The sequence below is a fragment of the Arvicanthis niloticus genome, chromosome 24 (genome assembly GCF_011762505.2).
Source record: "Arvicanthis niloticus isolate mArvNil1 chromosome 24, mArvNil1.pat.X, whole genome shotgun sequence".
NCBI classification, from domain to species: Eukaryota; Metazoa; Chordata; class Mammalia; order Rodentia; family Muridae; genus Arvicanthis; species Arvicanthis niloticus.
The window spans coordinates 12,679,022-12,706,655 of record NC_133432.1 but is presented as its reverse complement, the minus strand read 5'-3'; the positions used below and the strand labels follow the sequence as shown (position 1 = coordinate 12,706,655).

General features: G+C 52.0%; 1 protein-coding gene and 1 long non-coding RNA gene across 14 annotated transcripts in view; one reads left to right on the top strand and one right to left on the bottom strand.

The window, feature by feature from the left end:
- The window catches only part of Cux2 (cut like homeobox 2), a 191,166-nt gene that overhangs the window by 144,912 nt on the left and 18,620 nt on the right, over positions 1–27,634 (top strand). For 11 of the 13 annotated variants that reach the window (XM_076922734.1, XM_076922732.1, XM_076922739.1 and 8 more), the window contains 9 exons: positions 4,435–4,513; positions 15,054–15,188; positions 16,791–16,911; positions 17,878–17,954; positions 18,810–18,876; positions 20,127–20,175; positions 23,396–23,500; positions 25,914–26,105; positions 26,192–26,250. In XM_076922734.1, the coding sequence (XP_076778849.1) occupies positions 4,435–4,513; positions 15,054–15,188; positions 16,791–16,911; positions 17,878–17,954; positions 18,810–18,876; positions 20,127–20,175; positions 23,396–23,500; positions 25,914–26,105; positions 26,192–26,250 (884 nt within the window). The remainder of the gene's footprint in view (positions 1–4,434; positions 4,514–15,053; positions 15,189–16,790; positions 16,912–17,877; positions 17,955–18,809; positions 18,877–20,126; positions 20,176–23,395; positions 23,501–25,913; positions 26,106–26,191; positions 26,251–27,634) is intronic. The other 2 variants (XM_076922742.1, XM_076922741.1) reach the window with 1 other exon arrangement.
- LOC143437729 (uncharacterized) lies at positions 6,583–26,547 on the bottom strand. Its single transcript, XR_013107043.1, has 6 exons — positions 26,288–26,547; positions 22,401–22,485; positions 16,746–16,882; positions 13,196–13,365; positions 11,895–11,974; positions 6,583–8,096 (listed from the first exon to the last, which is right to left on the bottom strand). It is a non-coding gene; the product is annotated as an uncharacterized LOC143437729 (long non-coding RNA).

The following is a 27,634-nucleotide window of genomic DNA, read 5'->3' as shown; positions in this document are numbered from 1 at the left end:
CCCTCTGCTTTACTTTTAACCTAGGGCTAAGAACAAACATGGTAATAAAGTTTCCAGTGGTCCCTTCTGCCCCAGCAGACATCCTTCTCAGGCTTGGTGACAGTGACACATGGCGGAAGGGGTACTTGTGTAGAAAGGAGTGTGCACTGTCTGCCTGGGTGATTAGAGTTAATGCACCCGAGCTAAGAAAGGCCTTGAGGGCCTGGGAGGACAGCTCAGTGGTTAGAGAGTGCTTTCCCTACAAGCATGGGGAGTTCAAACTCATAGCATTCATGTAAAAACCCAGGTGTGGAGGCAAAGACTGGAGGAGCCCAAATTTGCCCGGTTTGAAACCCAAGGAGGCAAGAACCAGAGAGACCATGTAGCAACAGGTCTCTCCTGATTTAGCTTAACTGCTGCCTTGCTGGCTGGACCCTGTCAGCTTCCTGTACAGCAGGCTATATAATCGCCAAGCCATTGCTGTTTCTAATGGTGAGCTTCTGTAGGGCGTGTGACTGGCCACTGCTGACTCCGTGTCACCCGTGTGGCCTCCAGATGGCTGCTGTCACAGCTCAGTCTGGACACGTTACTCCCTTCTTTGTGACCAGGCATAGCCATGGGTGTGCCCGTTGTAGGGTCTGTCCCTTCTGGGCTGCTCAGTCCTAGAAATCTGAAAGCTACCGTGGACAGACAGTGCATGAAAGAATGGCCCTGGCTGTGTGCTAATAAAACTTTATTTACAGACACAAATGAAGGGCCAGATTTGGCCTACAGCCTGTAGTCTGCCGACCCTTTCTGGATTGAATTGGCACTCGAGGAGAGAGAGAGAGAGAGAGAGAGAGAGAGAGAGAGAGAGAGAGAGGAGAGACACCATATGAAGTGTGGATTTTTTCTAGAAGCTATATTGCATTTTTAAAGATAAGAAACTGATGGATTTAATTTTGATAATAGCTTTGATTTCACCTAATCCATCCTCAGCAATGTTGTATCAACAAACAGTAGATGTAAAATAATTATTGGGGACTTTTTCATCTCTTTTTCTATGCCAAGAGTTAGAAACTCTCTTTTTCTTACCACTCATCCAAGTATTGAATGGCAATGGTATTTTTTTTACATGTATGTATTTGTATGTAGGGGAGACACACACGTTCCACGGAGAGTGCATGTAGAGGTCAGGGGACACCTGGAAGGAGTCAACTCTTTCCTTCTACCATGTGGTTTCAAGAAATCAGACTCAGGACAGCAGGCTCCATGGCAAGTGCCTCTAGCCACTGAACTATCCCACCAGTGCTGGAATGGCCACTGTTAAGTGGCCGATAGCGTGTGAACGTAGTGAGGGTGTTGGACAGCTCAGCTCTCAGGGGCATTATACAGAGATGATCATAGAAATAAAGGCACCACTACAAACTGAGCAGGGGGTATCATGGGTGACGCTGGGGTAGCCCGGCCAGCCCTTGTCCTCTCTCCTGCTTTTATGAGTTCTAAGAAGGTTCTCACCAACCTTTTGCAAACCCCAGCCAAGACGGTGTCTGAGGTTTTTCTGTATTCTCCTTCTCAGGATGTAGCGACATTGTTGCTTCTTGTGGCCACCATTAGCTACACATCAGCCATGCAGCTCACGAAGCTGCAGGACCCCAGGGAGACAGTAGTATCCAGAAGGGTTACAATGACCACCCCCTGGCCTGGGGCTCTTGCCTTCCTAGGGACAAAGGGTCCCAATTTGCTCGCCCACCCAGACAGTGGCAGAGGTAACTTGGTGACTTGCTTTGGTGACATGTCGTTGAAGACGGATGCTCACAAACAGGAATATATGGTTTGCCTCTGCATTCTTATTGTCATTGACATCCCCTTGGGGACGCTCCCAAATTCATTCATTCATTCATTCATTCATTTGCTTGGAGCGGTTTATCTCTGAGGGATGGCAAATCTACCTGTGTTGGGTGTATCCGTTTTCACACGCTTCCTGCCCTTTTCCTTCCCCGGCACACTTCCCTTCTCAGGGAAAGATGAGGACTTGCCAAGTTCCACCACCAAACTGGGTCAGCTTTCTCGCCCACCTCCAACCCCACCAGCCCCGCCCCCACCAATGCTTTTTCTTCCAATCATGGGAGGGGGGTGGGGCGGGGGATTGTCTTGAGTTCCATGTTCCCACTGGTTTATGGCTATTCTTTAGTCCTCAGGACTGGGTGTATGACAGGGACTCTTGGGAAACGTCGGTTGGATGAATAATAAAAAATTGTCACCCTGGAAGGTCGCAGAGACCAGGGTCTGTTCTTAGAACACTGAAATGAAACTGCTGTACTCAGTGGCCTTTTAAGTCCTTGTACAACACTGACCTCCGAATACTCCATACTTCTCTAACATAAACTCCTATTCCGAAAGGCCTCTGCAGACCCTCTCTGTCAGATAGAAACCTAGCGCTCACAGACCGAGCCTGACACGTTCTGGTAACCACGTTGTTAAATGGTAAAAAGCGACTGCACATCGTCACTTCAGAGTGTAGCTCCGTTTTTTTGGCAGTGAGCTATGCTGTCATGCTGTCTTTTTTTTTTTTTAATGCTAAGTCTTTGAAATCCCGTGTGTATTTCACACTCGTTATACTTTGATTTGGACTCCCCATGGCTCAAGCGGTCAAGACCCACACATGGCTTTGGCAGCCATATTTAGAGTGTGAACCTCTACACCGAATGTGGTTTTTCTTGGTGGCGTGGTGTGTTTTTCTCTAGGCTAAGCAGGTTTTCTCTTAGGTTGTTTTTAAAAAAACAAACAAACAAACAAAAAATCAATCAGAGTGACAAACACTCAGAGCTGACAGACAAGGAAGAAAGAAATTGGTCGCCCTTGGTGGTAAACACATCTATGAGGCCCCAGGCATACCAGAAGCTAAAACACTGAATATTCTTGGACCCCTTTGAAGGAGTTGTGTTATTAACTTCTTCCCTTTACAAACGGGGAGGTAGAGGCATGAGGATTTGCGTGAATTCCTGTCCAGCTAGCCATGCTGGAACTGCATTTTGAACCCCTGGTTTCTGGACAGGTTTGATTCAAATGGCCTCTGCCATTGGAAAGCGAGAGAACCCCAGTGCCATTTTGGCTGGGCACTGACTTGGTGCAATGCACTCAATTTGTTAACGGTAAATGACACTGAAGGTCCAGGAGTGGGGCTCAGATGCTAGATGTGAGCTTGGCATGCATGAAGCCCTGGGTTCGATCCCCAGCACCACATAAACTAAGCAAGGTGATGCATGCGTGTTACTTTAGCATTTGAGGTACAGCAGGAAGGCCAGGGGTTCAAGGTTTTCGTCAGTTACCGAGTGAGTTCGAAGCCAGCCTGGACTATATAAGATTCTGTCCTGCCCCACTCAGAGAAAAAAATAGTTATGTTGGGCACCAACTTTGTGCCAGAAAGAGCTCTGAGGGCTGTGTTGAAGGAAGACCTTGCCCACAGATCCATCCCTTATCTCTTTGATCTCGTTGCTGAGAATTATGGGAAATGCCAGGGCAGCGCGAAGACGAACAGTCCACACAGGAAGTTGGTGCTGGGAGAGATACATACTGTACTGGCATCATGAGCTCACTATTGTCCACCGTGGCCTAGCTAGCCAGGACCCTGCAGATGAGTGGCTGCCATTGGTACCTGCCAGGGGCTAGCCTCAGACACAAAAGGCCCAGGACTCTGCATTCCAACTGGCCAGCAAGAGCTGGGATCAAGGCAGCTGGATTTCACTGCCTAAACCAGGAAATGAGAGGGTCCTGAGCCTTGAAGTCCTCCTGCAGCCAGGCCTCCTGGAGTCACCGGGCCACGTGGTGCAGGTGACACCGGTCTTCCACAAAGACTGTTGACAGAGTAAGAAGATGAGCAAGAACAGGGTAGTGAGTGGAGTTCCTCATCACTCAGGTGCCTCGTGTGTGTCCAGCCATTCAGCCAGGAAGCACTTATTGAGCACCTTCAGTATACCAGGAGCTCTCCTGTAAACTCGATTAGTCTGATGTTGGCCGAAGCTGTTAGTGCCTTCTAAGAACTGACAGTTTCACGATACCAGCCAAGTGTGCCCCACTTCCTCCCACAGCATGTCCTGTTTGAACTCAAGTAAAGATGAACAGCCAATGTTATTAATAACCTACTGTTTGCCTTGCTGTGTTTACATCTTTTAAAGGGGTTAGGAAGTGGGTCCTATTATGATTTAGCCACCCCCACACCGCCACCATTTTACTGACGAGGAAACAGGCTGAGAGGGGACAATGACTTGTTCAAGGTCACACAGCCAGGCACAGCACAGCTGGGCTCTGAGCTCAGATTCCTCAATATAGAGGTGGGGTGGGGCTCAACTTGTAACCGCCTTCATTGTCCCCCCCACCCACCCACCCTTTGCACAAAAAGATTCTGGTCTCCTTGCAAAAAGATACGTGGTCCAGGGCCACGGCTACACGTGACACTTTCTCTTCTTTCCAAAGGTGGTGGCTCTCAGTAAGAGAAGTCAGGAGGCAGAGGCGGCATTCCTGAGTGTTTATAAACAATTAGTTGAAGCGCCAGGTAAGAAGCTCTCGGGCTCCATAATTGAATAATTACCACTGAGGAGGAGGATCCTGAGTGGGTGACACAGATGCCACAGTGGCTTAGTGCTGCCACTGTGGGAAGCTTAGGGAAGCCAAGCCCTCTGGAAGGTGGGGTGGGGTGGTGTCAGTGTGTGTGTGTGTGTGTGTGTGTGTGTGTGTGTGTGTGTGTGTGACTTAACCAGCCTGCTCTGAAGTTACCTCTCGGCTCCCTCCATCCGTTATCCAGCTGTCTGCCTTGTGGGTAGGAGGACAACCCTGATATGATGCTCACCTGGGTCTTCTCACCCATATCTTGCCCCAGGGGACCCCTTCCAGGGCCACAGCTGACTCTGCCAGCAGGGGGCATTAGAAGAAGAATGCTACCTTTCCCTCAGCCAACCTTAAATTCTCAGTTTTTCGGGAAGTCTGGCCTAAAAGAACAAATACTGGGTAGTTCCCCTCACAGTGTGAACACAGCAGGAATCGGCCCCTTAGCCTACTCACCATGGTTAGAGCCGAACACCACACATGCACACACACACACATACATACACGCACACACCATGCATCCACAGACACACATGCACACACTCACATACATACACACGCCTGCACACATATATACACATGTATGCACACATGCAGGTGCGTGCATGCGCGCACATCTGTCGTCAGATAAACGGCATGCCAAAGCATGCTCCATCCACGCTGGACTATATAAGTCAGCCGTGAGAAGGAGCACAGAGCCCGTGTCACTTTGGCAGCACGTGATTATGTTTGAAGGAAGCATCTAGAACAAGCATCTAGATCCACTGTGAGAGACTGCAGGGGCCAGAGGGTGAATTTAGGGGTTTCCTGTGGGGAGAGAAGATTCTAGAATTCCAGGGAGGCAGGGCAGCCGTGTTCTGTAGGTGAGCTGAATGCCACCAGATGGTTTCCTTTCAGCAAGAGGCCACCAGTGAGGGGAACATCACCTCAGGTGAACAAAGCAGCCTTCCGCCGTTGGGAGTCAGCCATCTCTGAGGTCCGGGCTCTGAGTGTGAGTCATGACAATGTGACCCCTTTCAAGGATGTTTGCTTGAAAACACACAGCCCCTCCGCTTTCCCATTTGTTGTCCCATGCCCACCCCTCACACAGCAGGTGTCAGGCCACAAGGCCACCACTCCAACAAGCTGCCATACTTAACCCCAAGCAGCCATTACAGTGCTTGGGGTATCCAGACTCAGGTCGTACATGAGGCTTCAAGATGTGTGGTAGCTCACACCTGTGATCCCAGCACTCAGGAGGCTTAGGCTAGCCTGGGCTACTCAGCAAGACTCTGTGTCAACAACAACAAAATACAATAGCCAGAAAGGTGTCTCAGTGGGTAAAATGCTTGCCTAGGTCCCATCTCTAGCACTACATAAAGTAAGTCCTGGGTGTGGCAGGGAATGCTTGTGGTTCTGGGGAGGCGGAGCCAGACTGATTGGCAGAGCCCATGGGCAGGCAGCCTCTAGCCTATCCGAGGGGATCCAGGACAAACTTGTCTCAAAAAAAAAAAAAAAAAAAAAAAAAGTAGATGCTTCCTGAGGAAGGACACTTGAGGACTGTGGCTCCACACAGCACACACATGCGTGTACACCCAGGCATGCACATATGCACATACTCGGACACACGTACAGAGGAAACGGTACTTCATTTCTTGAAGCTGCCACGGGACCTTCATCTTTCTAGGCTCCAGGCTGTTTTAACTCAGTTTTAAGCCCAGCCAAGAGGCACGTGAACTCCCGAGATGGGCATGGAACCTTCTAGAAAAAAATCTTCATTGCTTCACATACCCCTGTCCCCAAAGCCTGGGTACTCAGAGGTCACAAGGAGCCTGGAGAGCCCAGTGCTGACTTCCATGGCTGTGACTTCCCAGGTCTCCTCCTGTGAAGGAGGGGGAGGAAGGGAGGAGAGACGGGATGCCACATCCCAGCTGTCACGAGCGAGAAAACAAGGAGCCTTAACGGATGGAGGCGAGCCCCACAAACAGCTCCTTCAGGGGCTGTAATTCATTTTCGAGACATTTAAGAATAACACAGTGTTTTAATGATTTCTTCGGGGAATCGGGAAGACGAATTTTTGTGCTCATTAAATGTTATCTGCAGACACGAGAAGCAAATGTCAGATGCCGAGGTTTTGGGGGGCTCAGAGCGCGCGCACGCGCACACAGACACACACACACACAGACACACACACCACCCCTATGCAGCCGGCGTGCACCGACTCTTCTTTGGTCTATGTCTTGACAGGCAAATTATTTGTCGCAGTCCCCCCCACCCAAGTCCTGATTCAACATTTCCGTCTCTATGAGTGGCTGCTGCCAGCACGAGTCCTTGGCAGGCAGCGAGACGCAGGCTTGACTACTCAGCAACTATTTTGATAAGTGCGCAGTCCGTGTATCTGTAATTATGGAAGAAAACCGTAAATCTTTCGGATATTGTTCGCACAGATGTGGCACGAAGTGAGAAAAAAAAAAAAACCAGTAAAATGTGTTAAAAGCGTAATTAATGTCATTGTTGTGAGAGAAGACTTGATTTAAACCCCTTGGCTTCAGCGTGCCGTGTTGACAGCCGATGTCTTCACTGCACACGAGCCAAGTTGTGGGGGGACCCGGCCCGGCCTCAGCAGGAGAACTTGGGGACCCGGTGACTAGAACACAGGAAAAAGAAAAGGGGGCACAGGAGGAAGAGAGAGAGTCAGGGAGGCTGAGGGGGACACGTGGACACTTGGCTGAGCCCACTGCAAGGCAGGTGAGTGGCCCAAATGGCTTCTTGGGTTTTGTTGGGGTTTCTGAAACTCCCTGCAGGTGTCCCTCGCTCCGAAGTGTCTTCCGGGGTGAGACCACAAGCAGAGTGAAGAAGCTTTCTGCTGCAGGAGCAGACACAGTTGGGACTCTGTCCTCAATGACCTGAGCCCGGAGCCTCCACCCTCTCTGGTCTCTGGCGTCTTTAGAAAAGAGAGGGTCGTAGACCCTTCTGGTGGACTGGCCTGAGGGTTGGATGCTCCGTGCGTGAGGGCGTTTAAGGGAACATTCCTGTGGACGTCGGGGTCCAAGGGATGCGAGCTTCCGTCCGTTGTGGATCTCACAGGGTCGTTACCTGTCTAGGACACGGGGAACTGCATTCGTGCTGAGTCTGTGGGGAAGGGAGAGCTTCTTGGCCAGGTTCTGGGTTTTTAATGCACCTTCCAGCCAAAAAAAAAAAAAAAAAAAAAAAAAAAAAAAAAAGGAAGGAAGGAGGTTTTGCTTTACACGCCCTCAGCTCAGAGGACAGGCAAGTGGATGACAGAGAGCTGCCTTTGGTGCCTCATCTCATCCCGTGTCAACTTCTATGAAGTGGCCTCTGAGCCTGCATCTGGCCACACCTTCCCCAGCATGTATCCGGGTCCTCCCTGTGAGACTCCAGACCCAGCAGCCTCAGTGTGTGGTTCTGTCTCTTATGTGGCTATTCCTGGGCGTCCTGAGCCCCTCCCCACGCTGCCCGACACGGGGTTCCTTGGATGAGAGAGGAAGATGTGGGAAGGGAAGCACATTGCAGCCTCATCTTGATCCCAGACCCTGTGAGCAGAACAGACAGGATTGTTTCCCCTGGTTGGCCTGCCCGGCTCTTTATTTACTCTTTACCCCGTGTGCTGTCATGCAGCATATTCTGTAAGTTGACTGACCATTTGTGCTGTTTCTCCGTTTATAGCAGGACTTAATTATTGTTGATTTGTTGATGCTCTTTGTATATTAGGGATAGGGGTGTTGGTACCAGTAGACATGTTTGGCATCTTCTCTGTTAAACTGACTTTTGCTTTCTAGCTTCGTCCATAGCCTCTCTTATATATCGTACCTCGTAGACATTCAAGCAATGATTTCTAGAAAGTAGAGAATCTTACCAAATCTTTCTTTCCATGTCCTATTTTTAAACACACTCTCACCTGAAGGTTAGAGTTGCTTTTTTTTTTTTTTTTGAGCATTCTTGCGATCTTTTAGATTTTTCAATCTAAGCCGTGTGAAATGTATTTGTGATGGAAGCAGGAGATAAAATCGCTAGTTAGGAGTTTTGTCCCAAATGACTAATTTTAGCGCCATCTAGTGATCAAGCCACCTTCACCTCCATGGAAAAGAGATTTTAGTGTAACTGGGAACAGTGATGGCCCCTGCTTCCCCTACCTACATCCTCTCCTCTTCTTCCTCCTCTCCCTCCTCCTCTTCCCCTCCTCCTCTCCCTCCTCCTATCCCTTTTCCTCCTCCTTCTCTTCCTCCTTTTTGTCCTCCTCCAGTCCCCTCCTCCTTCTCTTCCTTTTCTCCTTCCTCCCTTCCCTTCATGCTTGCACTCCTAAGGAATCATAAGACCACAGAAATACTTCATTTGAGCTCAGATGGAAGGCCCAGGTGCCATCTTGCTCAGACATTTCTGGGTATGTTTGTGTGATAGGCATCATGCCAGCTTCTCACAGGCACAAACTCACTGGCCCCTCCAACACACACACACTCATACACCTGCTCCAAGCTAGACTCAGAGAGGTCAAGTTGCTTGCTGGAGGTCACACAGCAGAGAAGCGCTGGAATCTAAGACCTGTGGTTCCCAATGTCCACCCTGGATGCAGAATTTATTTGAAAAACCAAAGGACATTGGGAAAATGGCCATCGGAGATTTGTGCTGTGGAAAGAGGGGGCGCACAGTGGGCAAGGTGTCACAGCCAGTCCTTTAGTAGAGCTGTCCTGGGCGATGGGGAGGTTCTAGCTGGAAGGATGCTCTCACTAGCAGAGCCCCTGTGTGAACCCCCAGAGCTGAGGGAAGCAAAGAGCTGCAAATGTGGGGGAGGGGACAGAGGAAGAAGGACCCTGGGGACAGGGACAGGCCAGACCCCTCTCTGCCACTTTGCTGCTTCCTTCCCAGGAAGCCTGCCCCTTCCCAGGCCTGTGGGCAGCAGTACCCCATCTCCATGGGCCTGTTGGACACCCAGCCTGCCGCCTGGCACACACTCATCCCCTGCGCCCCTCATTTGGCAAATATCAAGCACCTGCTGTTTGTTGGCCTCTCTCCTACCACAGGGGCATGGTGCTGAGCAAGACAGACCTCTTCCTTCCACCCGGGGAGGTTCCACACGCTTCCCACATGGAGCCGTGTTTGCATTATGACACACGTTTTGTGCCCGGGAAACTGGCTGTCCCTCTCTGGGCTGCTGTCTCTTCTGGAGAGATGAGCTTATCTCCTACCACCTTTAACGAAATGGAGTCTCAAGCGCCTGGCCTGTAGTAGCTGCTCAGCTAACAGTGGCTGCCATTGTCCCCATCAATGCCCAGTGCCGGGGAGGAAGACCCACATCGCAGCCATCTCTGAGGCCTCTGAGGCAGCCAGCATAGGCCATTGTGGGGAGAAGGAGCCAGTAGGCTCATGGCTGTCATAGAGGAAAGGACATGTGCCCATCTGCTAAGGAAAAGTTAGGACTCTGAATGGAAGTTAGTCTCTGTGCCACCCACACGGCCACCGCCCGAGCCCAGATGGGAGCAGGCTGCTGCCTGGGCTCAAGCTTGGAGGAGCGTGTGCATGCTTCTGCATATATGTCCCTAAGCAGCCGCGTGGCCAGCCTTCTGGCTACGGCGTCCCAAAAAATCCTCAGTGTGCCACTTCGGGTGGACGCAGAGGGAGGGGAGGACCACACTTCTCTCCCTGTCTCTCCAGCCCCTGCCTCCCACCATGAGTATCAGCTAGTGACCAAGTGCCAGGTGGCCAGGTGACCAGGTGCACAGGCCAGGCCTTCCCTGTTATTTACAAGGCTGCCCCAACCCCGTTATTTGCCACCCATGCATCAAAGAGCAGGCCATGGCCCTGAGCCACCCTACCCCCACTCTCACCTGTCTCCTCCCTCACTGGTGGTTCCCTCTTTAGGGATCCGGTTTATCCACAAGCTTGTTCGGTCCTACACTTTGGGTTTGGGGGTTCCTCACTTTTGCTTTTGAGAAATCTCAGATCACAAAGCTCCTGTGTCCCCAGGGTCGCTGTCCCCCCACCCCACCCCCAATGGGCCCTACCGAACTCTAGGGGCCACTAGGAGAGGCAATCATTCTCCTCACTCACTGTATCCCTTGCCTGGTGTCCCAGGCAAAGAGGAGTAGAGGGGCTTCACCTGTGTGCCAGTGACCTCTCTGAGCCCCACACCCTAATCGGTAACTGGGCCCTGTGAGACCTTGTTACTGGGACAGCAAGATGGTAGAAGTTCTATGCAGGCAGGGGGCAGTTGGGCGGGAATGGGGACCGGAGTGGCCTCCCTTCCTCAACCTGCCCTGGGCTGTTTCTCCAGGGACAGCCTGTTGACTAGAACATTCTCCTTCATTCATCACTAGGCTGGCTCTGCTCACTGTCACCCCCAGACAGGTCTTCCCTACCCAGCCTATACATGAGCCCATTCTGTCTGACATGCACTCTCTCTCTTGTCTCCCTATCCCTTCTGAGCAGCAGCTGCAGGAGGCCAGGGTTCTCCTCTCCTTCATCCCTCCCATAGCCCAAACCTTCCTCAGCACCCAGCAGGCCCTGGGAGTGCATGGCCCGAGGAGGAGCCATGCCTGGCACTTAGTACAGGATCAACGGCCATGAACTTGTGGCTGCGGCTTACGCCCCACAGTTGTGGAAGTCAGACATCACTGAGGCCTAAGGCTCCCTAAGCTACTTTCCCAGCCAATGTCAGATTGGACCTTGAGCTTCCTATCTTGGCCCATCTGCATTTCCTCTAGGGTAGCCTTGAACTCTCTGGAATGGAGGCGTGAGGAATTTTAATGACCCCCCTCACAGCCTGTTGTAGTAGTACACACCTTTAATCTCAGCACTTGGAGACAGAGACAGGCAGATCTCTGAGTTTGAGGTCAGCCTGGTTTACATAGTAAATCTCCAGTGATGCAGAGAGAGAGAGACTCTGCCTCAAAAAACTTTCTCAGTGGTCCTACCCTGGAGATTGGAGATCTACCTTGGGTGTGGGGTTGGGGGGGTAGGAGTTGGGGAGGGATGTCCATGCCCCATTGTTTCACCCTGGGGAAGTTCCGTCACCTGTGCCTCAGTTTCTCCATCTGTGCAACAGAGACACACCATTTCTTGCCTCCCATCAACAGCAGTGAGAGTCCTAGGCTGGGAGGATTTCATTAAAGGCTGGTTTGGGGAGAGACATGGGACCCTGGGACCCCCCCCCCCAGTGACTCTTCCCCTCCCACTGGCCTTGCTTCACCCCTCCAATGTGGCAAAGCCACACAGGAAAGGGGGGCTGTTCCGACCCTGAGTCACACACCTCTCCCTCCCTGTCTCTCACTCATTTACGTCGTGCTGAGGATCAAACACTCTGCCACTGAGCCACATCCCCAGCCTTTTCTTCTTACCCGAGGTCCTATGTAGCCCAGGCTAGCCTTGAACATGCGCCGTCACTCTCAGTTTATGGGGAGCCAGGGTTGAAACGCACCTGCGCACAGGAGGCAAGTGCTATATCAACTGAGCCATAACCGCCCCCCCCCCTTCATTTATGATATGACCCAGGCGGGCCTTGAACTTGTAATCCTTTTCGAGACAGGGTTTCTCTGTGTAGCCCTGGCTATCTTGGAACTCACTCTGTAGACCAGGCTGGCCTTGAACTCAGAAATCCGCCTGCCTCTGCCTCCCAAGTGCTGGGATTAAAGGCGTGTGCCCCTGGTATCTTGTTTTTAATCTCCCCATTAACATCTCCCGAGCAGTAAGAACCGCCCACATTCCTCCCACCTCTCCTGTGGGGGAGGCCGGGGCAGACACACAAGCCAGCCAGGAACTCCTCAAGGAGGGCAAAGGGCTGTCCTTGGCCTCTGTGAACAGCAGGTGACAGGAACCCTTTCCTGCCCTGGTGTGGTCCTTTGACCTGGCCTTCAGGGCCCCTGAGCCCCAAGCTGGAAAGCTCCTGTCTCCTGTGGCCTCCTCAGCCTGTGCTCGCCCACCCCCACCCCATCCCACCCCACCCCACCCCACCCCCGTGTTTATCTAACTTCCCTGACCCCTGCAAACACCCGGTGCCTTTCTTTTTTTCTTCCTTTCTCAAAAAAAGAAAGAAAGAAAGAAAGAAAAAAAAAAAAAAAAAAAAAACAGGCCACAATAGAAAGCAATTCCTTGAACTTATTAAAAAATCTAGACTTGTAAATTAATTTGTTCGTGTTGTACAAAGGCTGTGCAGATGGGCCTGTTAGCACGCACACAACAAATAATTAGAGATGAATTTTTAGCCGGCCTGCCTAATGCACTTGCTGGGTTAATTATGTCAATGTATAATTACACCAGCCCGGGGAGGCATAATGGCACACCCCGCTGAGCAGGCACGGCCTAATGACAGGCGTTGGGGGTGGGGGTGCTGACAGAGGAGAGCCATTGCCAAGTCCTGCACACCTGCTCACCTCAGTACCAGCGACGACGTCCAGCCTCCCCGCCACCTAAGCTAATGGGAGACAGAAGAACAAACCAAGGGGCCGCCTTGTTCCAGCCAGACCGGAAGGTGCCCCATGCAGGCACGACCTGAGTCTTTCTGCCAAGCAAAAATGTATCAGGCTAGGCTTTGTGATGCTTCAGCCAGGTTCAGGAAGAAGGGAGAGGCAAGGAGGGGTGTGATCCCAGCATCCATTTCAGGCATCTGCCCACCAAGGGATAAGGAGATAGACAGACTTACAGACAAATGAGGCTGACCGTACTGGACCTGTGAAGGGTGCACAGGGTCTGTTCTTGTGTTAGATGAATTCAGTATGGAGGCCTTCCTGGAGGAGGTGGCATTTGAGCGTCTGGGAAGGGCAGGGAGCATGTTTCCGCTGGTGCTCCTGTGCAGAGCCTCTGAGGTCAAGACTGGGGTGTCATGAAAAAGGAATAGTTAGGGCTTCTGTATGTTCTGAGGTGGGGGGGTGGGGGCTGTGTTGACCATTTTCTATGTGCTTCATCACACGTCCTGCCCCCACCCCCCCGGGTGCTGCCATCTGTGGTAAGGCACAGAGAGGAACATCTGCTTATCAAAGCGGCACAGGAATCCTGAGAATGAAGTAGGTGAGTCCATAGGAAAGGGGACTCCAGGGAATGAGAAGGAACTGGGGCCTCAGGACCTGTGGTCCAGGACACCTCTGTTAGCACCATGTGCACCTCCCGAGACTGCACACACTAGGACCAGCCACATTTGTGAGATCCCATCAGAGACCCAGTGTCACACCACCCGACTCTCTGAGCCTCAGGTTTTTTTTTTTTTTTTTTAATGGGACAATGGGTTGGTTCCCAGCCAGCCACAGGGGACTGTGGAGGCCATTCCTATGCTGGGATCCATCATGTACGAGGCGTCTTTCCCCTGGGCTTCTGGAGTGTGGTGTGTAAGGCGGTGAGGCTGGCCAGAGCTTTATCCTCCTGTGGGTTTTCTACTTAACTGGGACGTGTGACACACCCACAGTGCAGCCAGCCAGGGAGGAAGGCTTTACTGGATATAAGGAGTGAAGGGTATCAGGAAGTGTGAAGACCACAGGGGGCTGGACAGGTGGGATCCAAGTCCCACCAAGTGGGGGCGCCCTTGCTCAGTTTGGTCCCCACAGCGGGTCCACTGCCTCTGTGTCCCTGGACATGTGGTCACTATGTGGGGCCTCTTTGTGCATCTGCCATAATAGTTGATGTCAGTTACATGCCAATTAAAACACTGTGGGACTGGGGCAAGGGGAGGGGTCGGTCCCTTAATGTCATGGTGGGGGGACATGGCAATAGGCAGGCATGGTGCTGGAGAAATAGCTGAGAGCTTTATATCTTAATCCATGTCCAGCAGACAGAGACTAAGACTGGGCCTGGCATCTGGGCATGGTAGTGCACACCTTTAATCCCAGCACTCGCGAGGCAGGAGCATCTCTGAGTTCAAGGCCAGACTGGACTACATTTTAAGTTCCAGTACTACATAGGGAGGACCTGTCTCAAAAACAATAGATAAGTAGACGGATGGACAGATGGATGGATGGATGGATGGATGGATGGATGGATGGACAGACGTCCAGACAGACAGACAGACAAGGACGATGGATGTGCTTTAGAAACCTCAAAGCCCACCCCTGTTGACATACCTCCTCAGAGAGGCCACACCTTCTCAACAAGGCCATGCCCCCTAATTCTTCCCAGACATTTCCACCAACTGGAAAGCAAGCTGTCAATCACATGAGCCTTTGTGACCACCACAGGCGGCTCGGCATGTACTGCTCTTGCAGAGGACCCAAGTTAGCTTTCCAGCACCCTCGGAAGATGGCTCACAACCACCTGTAACCCCAACTCCAGGGGTTCTGACCTTTGGCCTCTGAAGACACCTGCACTCATGTGCATACACACACACAGAGTTAAAAAAATTAATCTTTAAAATAAGTTTAAAAAGAAAGAAAATGTGGTCTGCTTTCTGCAGCCAGCGGAGTGACTCCAAGTGGCTCCTACAGACAGTCCCCCCAGCTTTCTGGAAGGGTGTCTGAGCCCCATGGAGCCTCCCCCACATCCTCCTACCTCTGTCTCTCTCCTACTCCTTGCAGACCCTGTCCCATCATTTGAGGTGGCGCGGACTGTAGCCGACAGACTGCAGCGTCCCAGCCTTGACCCCAGTGGGCAGCGTCTACAAGACGTGCACATCTCGTGGAAGAGGTGCCCAGAGCCACCCCGTGCCAGAGGTACTGATGATGCCACCGCGGGATGCTGGGGACAAACCTAGATGTCAGAGCTTCAGTCAAACCTGAGCAGCCTTTGGGGTGGGGGGGCAGGACAGGATCTGGGCATTGCTGCCTCTGGTGACACTTGGTTCGGTAGCAGGGTCACAGATGCTGCAATCTCAGGTCCTGTCGCCTTGTACACAGCACATCCAGTCAGAGCAGTGCTAACCACTGTGACTGGACGGTCCAGTACTCGGAAGGCTGAGACTAAAGGACCTTGAGCTGAGGGCCAGCCTGAGCTACATAGACCCTGTCTCCAAAAAAAAAAAAAAAAAAAAAAAAAAGTTTAAATAAAAGCTGTATAAACTGACGACATGACCGCTCCGTGGTACGGTTAAGAGAGCGGTAGGTACAAGGGAGGGAGTGGCCAGGAGCATCTGGAAGAGTCCAGAGCAGAGAGAGAAAGTAGTAGACTGAACGTGGCCAGCGGACTGGACAAGGCCAGTGAGAAGCAGGCGCAGAACAAGGGAGACCAAGAGAGGGAGGGGGCGCCAAGAGGGAGAGAAAGAGAGCAAAGAGGGAGTGTAGCCAAAATGCCAGGGTTATAAAGGACACGAGTGGCTGGAAGCAGGGAAACCCGTGAGCTGGGGACGAGAAGAGCTGGGGACACCATAGGGACTGTGCAACATGTAACAGGTACTTGTGCCAGTGCGGGAGCCTGGAGGCCAGTGTGAGTCCCGCGGCCAGCATGAGCCTCGCTGTGCTAACATGCACAGGTAGTCATTTATCCCTTCAGTCCGTGATCAGGGAAATGGCTCCTTTAGGTAGAGGGGGACCAGCTCCACAAGCTCCCGAGAAATGCTGGCTTTTGTCGAACCCCCAGAATTTGGGGAAACTCCTCTGGCCCTGACACACACAAGCGTGCAAACAGACACTATTGTGGTGTCAACTGGAAATGGTTTAGGTGGTAAATCTTATATATATTTTAGCATAATTTTAAAAATAACGACAATGATAACGACGAGGGGGGGTGGGCATGCTGGCTACGGCTGGAACTTTGAGAGCTTGGCTTTGTGTCCCAGTCGGGATTACAACTGCTATGGTGAAACCCCACTGAACAAGTTGGGGAGGAAAGTGTTTATTTGGCGTACACTTCTGCAACACTGTTCATCATGGAAGGAAGTCGGGACAGGAACTCACACAGGGCAAGAGCCTGGAGCCAGCAGCTGATGCAGAGGCCATGGAGGGTGCTGCTTACTGACTTGCTCAGCCTGCTTGCTTATAGAACCCAGGACCAGCTGCCCAGGGATGGCCCCACCCACAGTGGGCGGGACCCGGACCCTCCCCATCAATCACTAATTAGGAAGATGCCCCACAGGCTGGCCCACTGCCCTGTATTATAGAGGCATTTTCTCAATTGAGGCTTTCTCTCTGATAACTCTAGCCTGTGTCAAGTTGACATAAAACCCAGCCAGCACACTTTGTGAGCGGGCTAGCCTGCAGGCCAGTCGGTCCCTGCGCCCCCAACCCCCATGATAAGCTGAGGAGCTGATCCCAGGGGTCCAGGCCTGCCTTTACCTGCAGCTGTCTGGGTGATGAGTGTGGTCCTCCTGTCTTCCGCAGAGCAGAACGAGGGGACGTGTCCCACCGGGCACACGCCAGCCAACGGTAACCACCTGCCAGGTCCCGAGGACACCCTCGTGACAGACACCTTGCTGCAGAAGGATGAGGCCGAGAGACAGAAGTGAGGAGGGAGGCAGGGCAGGCTGCCCAGGAAGCTCACCTGGGGCAGTCACGGGCAGGAGGGAGATGGGAAAGGGTGAGGGACTCTGAGACTGGCCCTACACCTGACTCTTCAAGCCTCAGTTGCCCTGTCTGGGGAATGGGTACATTCATCAGCCTTATCCAGAGGAAAGATACAACAGATATTTTTGTTGGTTTAGGTTTTTTTTTTTTTTTTAATATATATTAAGACAACTCTCTGGGGTCATAAGTTCACGAAGCTCTTGTTCAATTGTGGCAGTAACAGAACCCAGGCAAGGCTCTAGCTCTGGGAACACCACTACTTTCATTATCTTGCTCTTAAGATTGTCAGAGGGTTATGCCAGGCCCACCAGCCTCATCAAGGGCCTTCCCCTTGATGCAACATGATTGGACGGTAGACGTCAGTCTTACCCAGAGAGTCCGCCAGCACCTAAGCTAGCACCCAGTTGGGCTGGCGGAAGGAATGGGGATAAAGGCAAGCCACATCGATATAATGGTGAAGGAAAAGACCAGCAAGAGCGGGGAGATCTGATGGAGTGGTCTTTCTAGTGCACCAGGGAGGGCATGGGACAGGGGTGGGTAAAGTCCTCAGTCAGTGAGACTCATGGGAAGGGTGTGACAGACTGAGGCAAGAGGCTGGGCAAAGGCCCTGAGGTAGGAGCCAGCTTGGAGCAACCAGGAGGTGAGAGTAGCCAGAGGGGAAGGAAGTGATATCTGAGGTCAAGGGTTCATTTCCTGTTGGCTAGCTCTGTGTGTGCGCAACCTTCCTCCAGTCCCACAAGGGCCCCTGAGGGTCCAAGCTCCCTCCACAGGCAGCGGAATGACCTTTGGAACGGGAATAAAACCAGGGAGGCTTTGGGGGTGACATGCCAGGCCCTGTGACACCCACTATGGCGGGACCAGGTAGGTCCCAGCAAGCAGCCCGAGCAGCCCTGTGTCTCTGCAGGGGCCTCCAAGAAGTTCACGTCACCTTGGCAGCCAGGCTGGGGGAGGCAGAGGAGAAAATCAAGGTGTTACATTCAGGTATGGCCCTGGCTAGGGTGGCAGCCCTCAAGTGGTTTGGAGCAGCGTGGGGGTGGGGAGTGGGGGGTGGCCAGTGAAAGAATGAACTTGGGGACATAGATCTGGTGTGGCCAAAGACAGAGGGAAGAAATGGGGTCATGCCGGGTGGTGGTGGTGCACGCCTTTAATCCCAGCACTTGGGAGGCAGAGGCAGGCAGATTTCTGAGTTCGAGGCCAGCCTGGTCTACAGAGTGAGTTCCAGGACAGCCAGGGCTACACAGAGAAACCCTGTCTCAAAAAAAAAAAAAAAAAAGAAAGAAAGAAAGAAAGAAAGAAAGAAAGAAAGAAAGAAAGAAAGAAAAGAAAGAAATGGGGTCAGAAGCCGGGGTGGAACCAAATGGGGTGAAGCTTTGACAGTGGCCTGCACTAAGCTGTGACGCCCATGTCAGCGATGCTATCTAGGGCACCTGGTAGAGCCAGATTGTCAGGCTACTGCCTGAGAAGCCTACCTCCCAAACTTCTCAATGTAACTGGCAGGAAGCTGAGGCAGGAGAATTAAGGCTAGCCTGAGCTACCTAGTATGTTCTACACCAAGCCTTAGCCACGTTGTGAAACTGTCCCTAAAAACCAAACCAACAATAAGACTGGGATTTTTCGAGAAATCTTAGCCAGCAGGTCACAGACCTGGATCTCCTGGCTTTGTCCCCATGGCTGGCTTGGGGTGGGTTGAAGGGCCACAGCCTCTGCTCTCTGCACTCCTGAGGTTCTAAGAGTCCCCTGCCTCCCGGCTTGGGGGAGGGGGAGGAAGGTGAGGGAGGGAGGGGACCCGTGGGACCACCCAGCTGCCCCTCCTCACCCGGCCTTCTCCCCTCCCAGCGCTAAAGGCCACACAGACAGAGCTGCTGGAGCTGAGGAAGAAATACGATGAGGAAGCTGCATCCAAGTAAGTGAGCTGGGGACACCTCCTCCTTCAGTCTGCCCCATACAGGCCTCCTCCTTCTGACTCTCTGAGCAACTCCGTTCCTCAGCCCCAGGCGTGCACCTGACCCATTGTCCCATTCTACTCACGCACCAGAGTCACAATACCCTTGGATCCACCTGAGTGAGGCCACTGGACAGCCTCAACCCTCACCCTGACCCTTGACCCTTGACCCCTGACTCCTGACCTCTGGTTCTACCAGGTGCCCTTAGACATTCCTCAGCTTCCCAGTACAACCAATGGAGGCCAAGCGGCAGCATCTAAATGACTCGGAGTACAATCATTTCTTCTGGTTTAAGATCATTTCTTCTGGTTTAAGACATCACTCACTTCATAAACACTTATTGAGCACCTACTGTTTATCTGGTGCTATGCTATGACCCTGGTGGGGGGGGGGACATGAACTCTTCACCCTGTCCTTAAAGCAGACCCAGGCAGTAAAAGGCTATGATGAATCCACTCACAGACACTATTGAGCACTTACTGTGTGCTCACACTGTGCTGAGCACGAAACTGGCTTCTCTAAGGCAAGAGCTGGAGGCAGGGAGAGAAGGCAGGGGTGGCCCGGGGAAGGCAGCCTCAGATGACACTCTAGGAAGTGCACCTCGGGCAGTAGACAATTTGTGCCAGCGAAGGCCTCAAGGATGCACAAAGCAAGGATGTGACCAGTCGTGTCCCCCAGGTCCCAGGGTCCCAGCAAGCTAGGCAGTCCCCAGTGTCACAGTCTGGAGGAAATGGTCCAGTAGACCCCCTCAGGGAGTCACAGCAGGAGCATTGTAGGAGCTGATTCTTAAAGGGAAGGGTACTCAGTGAGGGAGTCCCGTTTGTAGGTCCCCAGAGATTGGGCCCTGGGCTGTCTTTAAGAAGAGCTTTGTGCAGACAGTAGGCACAAACCACCCGACTGGGATTAACACCATTAACCCCAGCACTCGGAAGGCAGAGGCAGGGGGATCTCTGCATTCAAGGCCAGCCTGGTCTACAGAGAGAGTTCCGTGGTAGCCAGGGCTACACAGAGAAACCCTGTCTCAAAAAAAGAGGGGTAGGGGGAGTCTTGAGGCCCAGTTCCCAGTTCCCAGCAGTCAGGATTTTTTCCCCGCCCAGTGTGTTTTCTCTCTGGGGAGTGTGGAGGGCGGCTTCCACGGCCCTGCACTGTGGGTAGAGGTACGTGTGGAAGCTGCCAGCCTGTCTCAGGGCCCCTCTCCTTTGTGTCTCAGGGCCGATGAGGTTGGCTTGATCATGACGAACCTGGAGAAGGCCAATCAGGTGAGCAGTAAGCAGGAGTCTCCTGTTGAGGGGTGGGAGCAGGGTTGAGGGTGCAGTGGGGCACCCAGCCCAGGGTTGGGTTGGGTTGGGTTGGGGGGTATTTGGACCCAAGCTTTCTGACCTTGCCAAGCTCCCTGAAATGTTACAGCTGAGAAACAGCACAGGAAGGACCTACAATACCTTTATTACCGAGTATTTAACTACCCACCTGTGGGTACAGAGAGAACCCCAACATCAGCAGGCCAGTACCTTTGGCAAGGCACATGGTCATTTTGCTTGAGTCACTGCAGGAGGCCCTGTGGCAGAGTCCCTCAGATCAAAGGCCCTGAAGCCAGTCTCTGTGGGCACAGTGCAGGCTACTGAGACCTTTTTTTTTTTTTTTTTTTTTTTTTTTTGGTTTTTCGAGACAGGGTTTCTCTGTGTAGCCCTGGCTGTCCTGTAGACCAGGCTGGCCTCGAACTCAGAAATCCGCCTGCCTCTGCCTCCCAAGTTCTGGGATTAAAGGCGTGTGCCACCACCGCCCGGCTACTAAGACCTCTTGAGCTTCTGCCCTGGGCCCCATAGGAACAGTGACCACCCAGGAGAGGCAGGGTCAGGGCAGTGGTGATAGTGACTTTCTTGGCTTCTGCCCCTGTGATTGGTTGGAATGTTTTGTTTGTTTTGAGGCAGGTATCTGCTGTATCTCAGGCTGGTATCGCAGTGTACCTGGGGATGACCTTGAACTCCTGATCCTCCTGTCTCCACCTCCCAAGTGCTGGGATTAAAGGTGTGTGCCACCACATCCAGTTTATACTTTCTATAAACTGTGTTGCTGATTGGAACCCGGGGCTTTCTTCATGCTGAGCAAATACTACCAGCTAAGCCATGCCTCCAGCCATGTTATTTTAGTGGTCATTAAATGACCCCTCTGCTGGCATTTGTTACTTTGTGGGTTCTTCTTTCTTCCACCTGCCTTTCTCCACCCTTTTTCCCTTTTAAGCCCCTAAGACTAGATAGGAGAGAAAAGAGGCCAGAGAGGAAGGGGCTGATGTTATTGTTAGAGACAACTTCCTGCTGACTCGGGGTGTAGAGTTCCTTGGGATACATTCAGTCTTCACCATCAGGATATCCAATTTCTTCTTGTTGTTTCTTCATTGCACACGATGACTTAACAAACTGTGACTAACAGCAAGCAACCAACAACCCACTCTACTTCTCAGGGCCCTACCATTTATATAGCCGCTGAAAAGCTCCCAGAATTCCAAACATCACACAATCACAGAATCGATCTACAGCTGGCAAAATTACACCCCTGTTAGAGCACGAGGCAAATCACAGTCAGCCGCTGTGGACAATCTGAGGCAGCGCCATATCCCGCACCTGGGGTTAAAATGAAACCATGTTCATACAATGCTTCTGTATTTTTCAAAGAAACCAAAATGCCAAAATTGTCGCTACAGACCCCCGTTTATATCAATTACATAGCATTTTTAGTGGCTTCAGTTTTTTGAGAGAGGGTCTCACTGTAGCCCTGGCTGGCCTGGAACTTGGACCAGGCTAGCCTTGAACTCGTAGAGCACTGCCTGCTCCTGCCTCCCTCTGGAACTAAAAGCACCGCTATTGCCCAGCCCTAGCTTATACTTTTAAATAGGTAATTCAATTACATGGTTCCGAATTCAGAAAAGATGAGTCAGGGCAGACCCAAGGCAGTGCCCGTTGTCCCAGCAACCTGTCTGGCCAGTTTCTGGGCTCTCTTCCAGAGATGTCCACCCATTTACCAGCCAGCAGACCCACATGAGCCTCACGGGCTCTACCTGCCTCTGGTGGATATCTGTCCGTACCCACCGGCACACTTTTACCTAATCCAGGACACCAGATTCCGCTTCAAACAGCGGTGGGTAAATATTTCAGCTCTGTGAGAACCACATTTTGTGTGCAAAGAGGCAACTTCGCAACTGCGGCAGGAAAACCTGTACACTGTGTCCACGAGTGTGCACGCCTGTGTGCCAATAAAGCTTTATTTATAAGAGCAGTTAGTGGGCTGTAGATGGCTGAGCCTGCTCTAGTCAGGCCACCCTAGATGGCTGTTTATAGTTAATGCCCACTCCTAACACCTTCACAATTAACCTCAGACACTGTCTCACACGTGCAGAAGCTGATGTGTGGGTCCAGTTCCCCAAAAGTGGGGTTACTGGGCAAGGGTTCTATGCCTTCAAGACATGCGCACGGGGCCAAACCGATCCTACCTTTGCACGGTCCAGTCTGGCTGTCTGATGATGAGGTCACCATCACTGTGTGTCCAAGTGTTCAGCTCTTTGCCAATGATATGGGCTTGAGAAAAAAAAAAAAAAAAGATCATAGCCAGATGTGATGGCATGGCACAAACCTGTGATAGACAGGAGGACCAGGATTTCAAGGTTATCCTCAGCTACCTAGCAAGTTCAAAGCTAGCCCGACCATAGAAGACCCTGGAATAGTTAAGCAAGTAAATCACATGAATAGAGCTAAGCTCTACCCCCGACTCTGTTTAGCAATGTGCCTGTTCTTCCTTTGAACACTAGGGCCTCCTCTGACATTCGTTTTTATATGAGTACACTGTAGCTGTCTTCAGACACACCAGAAGAGGGCATTGTGAGCCACCATGTGGTTGCTGGGAATTGAACTCAGGACCTCTGGAAGAGCAGTCAGTGCTCTAAACCACTGAGCCATCTCTCCAGCCCATCCTCTGATGTTTTTAACACCCTCCAGTTTGTAAAAGGGAGACCGAGGCCTTAGAAGCCAAGTGACTCACCCAGAGGCTGTGACAGCCAGCGAACCGGGACCACCCCTGCAGATCCCGTCTCTAGTGTACAGTCTAGGTCCAGAGCCTGAGAGCGGACACAGGCCTGAGTATGGGACTGGACAGGTGCAGACAGCTCCTTCTGGCCCTTCCCTCCCTGGCAGATGGAATGTTCTCACTTTTGGGGGGGGGGGTCCCAGGTAGCCCAGCATCTCCTAGAGCCATCCATGGTAGCCTCTGCTCAGTAATACCATCTCACCAGGAAAGGTGAGGTGAGGCAGGTCTTCCTTTGTACCCACCCTGGGGCTCAGTGACGGCTTCCCGGGCCGGCCTGCCTGCATTCAGGACTGTGGGAACCTAGACCCCTGGAGATCCAGGATGTAGAGGGTTCTTGTGAGCTCTCTCTCTCTCTCTCTCTTTCCTCTCTCTCTCTCTCATCCGCTCCCCTCTTCCCTTCCTCAGCGAGCAGAGGCTGCCCAGCGGGAGGTGGAAAGCCTTCGGGAGCAGCTGGCATCGGTCAACAACTCCATTCGCCTGGCCTGCTGTTCCCCCCAGGGACCCAGTGGGGTAAGAATGCACCTGGGACGTGGGGGAGGCAGAGGGAAAGATTGGGGAAAGCCCATGTCTCTGCACATAGGAAAAGGTGGGTGTCACTGGGAGGGCCACTGTGGATGTGAGCAGGGACACATGCACGGGTCTCTGTACGCAGAGAGCATTGTTAAGGTCAGCGTAGTAAAAAAAAAAGTCACTGCCACCTGTTGTATCAACAGGGTACAGCTGTGTGTGCACCGCTTTCAGTGTTCAAGCTTCTGCTGACTATTGTTTAACAGAAAGCCTAGTGTCTTCCTTTGGGATGCCTCCCTTACCTGGCCTGGGAAGGCCAGAATTGTTCCCCAGCCAAGAAGGTTCCACCCGTTGCAGGGTGCACCAGGATTTGGACAACGGGACATTGTGAGTGGTGGCCACCAGAGGGTGCTGTTGAACACTCAGTGCTTGGTGGTCCCTTGCGACCTTTCAGCCCTGATCAGGGATTGTAAGAAGGCTTAGGGCTTGTATTTCAGCCCTTATGTCCTAAAACTTACAGGTGACTCCGGTACGACCTGCCCCTTCCGCCAGCAACGTGCTATAAAGAGCCAGTCCTGGCTACTAACCCCGAGGTCACGGAGTGAGATCAATCCATCTTTCTCCTTTTCCTGGCTAGCACCCCCAAGGGTCCTGGGGTCACTGCCTGCCTAAGGACTTTTGTCACGACCCTCAATTCTGCCTTTATGTCTTACACACCATCAGCCTCCTTCCTGGGGTTCTGCACGCCGGATGGTTAGAGTCACACGATTCCTTGATTCCTTACATAATCACAAGAGGTACCTGTGGTTTCCGCCTTCCTTAGCATTCCGGCGCTGAGGTCACAGAACTCCTTCAGTTTGTATATTAGACGGTGTTTCAACCTGTAGCACTGACTGTGTGCCTGCGTGTCTGCCCACGAGGACTGTGCCTCAGTTTCCTTCCCATCCTCACTGGCTCACAAGGTTATGGAGAGAACTGCTCGGCTCAGTGGGAAAGAGCCAGTGCTTTTGGCTGTGACCGTGAGCAGAGTCTGGCTCTCTGCTCATCAGAGTTCATGACCTCTTGTGCCCACAAGTGTGCGTGTCTGGTGTGATGTGTATCAGTGACTATGGGTCTTCCAAGGCTGAAAAGTTCTTCGCTCTGTGTGTGTGTGTGTGTGTGTGTGTGTGTGTGTGTGTGTGTGTGTTTGCATGAGAATCCTGGAAGGTAAATGTGATTGTGTCCCAAGAGTCTTTGGTGATTTACCAGGTGACTGTCCCACAGAAGCGTGTCTGGAGAGACAGGGAGCTTTGGCCACCTGGGGAGGAGTCACCGGTATTTCTTAATTAACCCCCAGGAGCCTGCAAATGGCTAAGCAGCCACACTGAAATCCCTGGCTGGTTTGGGAAGCAGTTTCTCCGAGCACAACAGTGGCACTTGATGCTAATTAATTTAATGTATTAATGGCATCCGCTTCCTGTTTTAATTGGCATTTATCTCCAAGGAAGAAAGCTGGATTAGTAGTGGCGGGGTTGTTTTTTTTGTGTGTGTGTGAAGAGTTTGTTGGTTTTTTTTTTTTTTTCCTAAGTACTTCTTAGATTGTGTAACTGATCCTGAGAGCAGCCTGTCCCTTGTCATAGATGGAACGGAGACTCAGGGGCAGTTTCCAAGACCCCAGATGGGTGACAGGTGTGGAACAAACTGGGATGCCACAGTAACGTGACCTGTGGCTGCCTGCCAGGTGTCTGCTCTGGCTCTGAGGGTCAGTGGCTCCCTAGATCGGTCATTTCCCTTGTCGACAGACCCAGAACCCCAAGCCTATTTTGGAATTGCCTTTGCTAAGTCCCTTCCCACTTTTACTTCTATGTGTGTGTACATATACATATATACATATGGGGCTACACACATGTACCTGAGTGTTCCCCTGTGTATTAAAGCCTAGGGACAACCTTGGATGCTGTTCCCCGAGGCTATCCACCCCCTTTTCTGAGATGGGATTGCTCACTGACCTGGAATGGCATGGATTAGCCTAGGCTCACCAGGGAGCTCCAACTGCCTCTGCTTCCACAACCACGCCCAGCTTTTTCACACAACTTCCAGAGATGAAATTCAGGCACCTATTTTACCAACAAACACTTCCCCCCACCTCCAGGTTTTGTTTTTTGCTTTGGGGGTTTATTTTGTTTTGTTGTGTCTGTTTGCTTGTTTTTTGTTTGAAGCGAGGTAGCTCAGGCTAACCTGGAACTTGTGGTTATCCCCCTGCCTTTGACTCCAGAGTGCAGAGGTTTTACCATTACACCCAGCCATGGTTGTACTTTTGACAACAAAGGTCTTGAATGAAGCATGGCTTCTGCAAGGGGGAACCGTGCAGGGCACACAACAGTATCAGATCCCCAGAGGGAACGTTCCCTTCCCTCAGAGACCTCTTTGTCCCCAGGAGAAGGTGAGCTTCGCCCTGTGCTCAGGGCCCCGGCTGGAGGCAGCACTGGCCTCCAAGGACAGAGAGATCCTAAGGCTTCTGAAGGAGGCCCAGCAGCTGCGGCACTCCCTGCAGGAGCTGGAGGAGGTCTCAGCCAACCAAATCGCAGACCTGGAGCGACAGCTAGCGGCCAAGTCGGAGGCCATAGAGGCAGGTCCCAGGGTGGCAGGGGCAGTGGTGGGCTGGGGAGCATGGTGGGGAGGGGGGCAGTTTCATTAGACCCTTTTGTCTTCCAGAAACTTCAAGAAAAGCTTGAGGCCCAGGCTGACTATGAAGAGATTAAAACAGAGCTGAGGTACCGTGCTGGCAGAGACTGTTTAGAAAGCCCTTACCTCCTCTCCCAGCTGGGCACTCTGGGGTCCACATCTCCAACAAAACTGGCCCAGTCAGAGCTAGGCATGGTGACAAATGCTAACTAGTGCAGCATTCAGGAGGCTGAGGCAAGAGGTCTGGCAGCCCAACCTGGGCCTCAACAAAACAAACTGGTTGTCCTGGTTTGGTTTTAGTTGCTATGATAAAGCACCAACAAGGGCCATCTTGTAGCTTACAGGTTCCAGTCCATCATCCAGGGAAGCCAAGGCAGGACCCTGGAGGCTAGAGCTGATGCAGGGGCCATGGAGGGGTGCTGCTTACTGGCTTGCTCTCCATGGCTTGCTCAGCCTTTACCCAGGACCACTTTGGTTGTAGAGGGGCTGGGCCTTCCTGTTGCAGTCATTAAATCCAGGAAATGCCTCATAGACTTGCCCACAGACCAGTCTCACGGAGACATCTTCTCAGTGATAGCCTCCTCTTTCCAAAAGACTCTAGCTTATGTCAGGTTGGCAGAGAAACAAACCAGCACTCTGGTCCTTTTCCATGAAGATGTGGAAGTAGTCACCTTGTCACCATGTGGAAACTGGGGACACATAAACACAGGCCGTGGGCATGTGGGGCTCACCAGACCCCTCTCACTGGAACATGCAACTTCAGGCCTGCAGTTGGCACAGTTTTCAGTTGACAGCTGACCCTTGGTGTCACCAGGGTGGGACGCCTAAGCCTGGGCCTGATAGGACCGTGGTAGTGTCCTGCATGGAACCCAGGCACAGCCTCCTGTGACTTAGTCCTCTCTTTTCCCATGATTCCTCGCACAGTGACTGCACATCCCTCCATTCCTGTGAGGCCACGTTAGTACCCGGTGTGCAGTCCCAGGCAAATCCAATGTTTGCATTTTGGAACTTTCTGGAAAAATATGTATTTGATAGTTTCTACCTCTGTCCAACTAAAACCACAAGGCAGGGTGGCCCAATGGCAGAGGATATGTGTGGTGTGCAAAAGGCCCAAGGTCCCTTCCCTAGAACTATAGAGGAAGAGAGAAGAAGGGGTGAGGGTGTGAGGGAAATCAAGGAGAAAGGCAGAAAGAGGAGACAAAGGGAAGAACAGATTGGTCGTGCTGGACACCTTTATTCCCAGTACTTGGGAGGTAGAGGCAGGAGGATCAGGAATTCAAGGCTAGCCTCCACTACATAATGAATTTGAGGCTAGCCTGGGCTACATGAGACCATATGTAAAATGAAATATAGAAAAGAAAAAAAGAAAGGCAAGTATGGCTTGGTGTGGTGGGTGTGGTGCACGGGTTTGTTTTTGTTTTTGGTTTTTTTTTTTGTTTGTTTGTTTTTCCAGACAGGGTTTCTCTGTGTAGC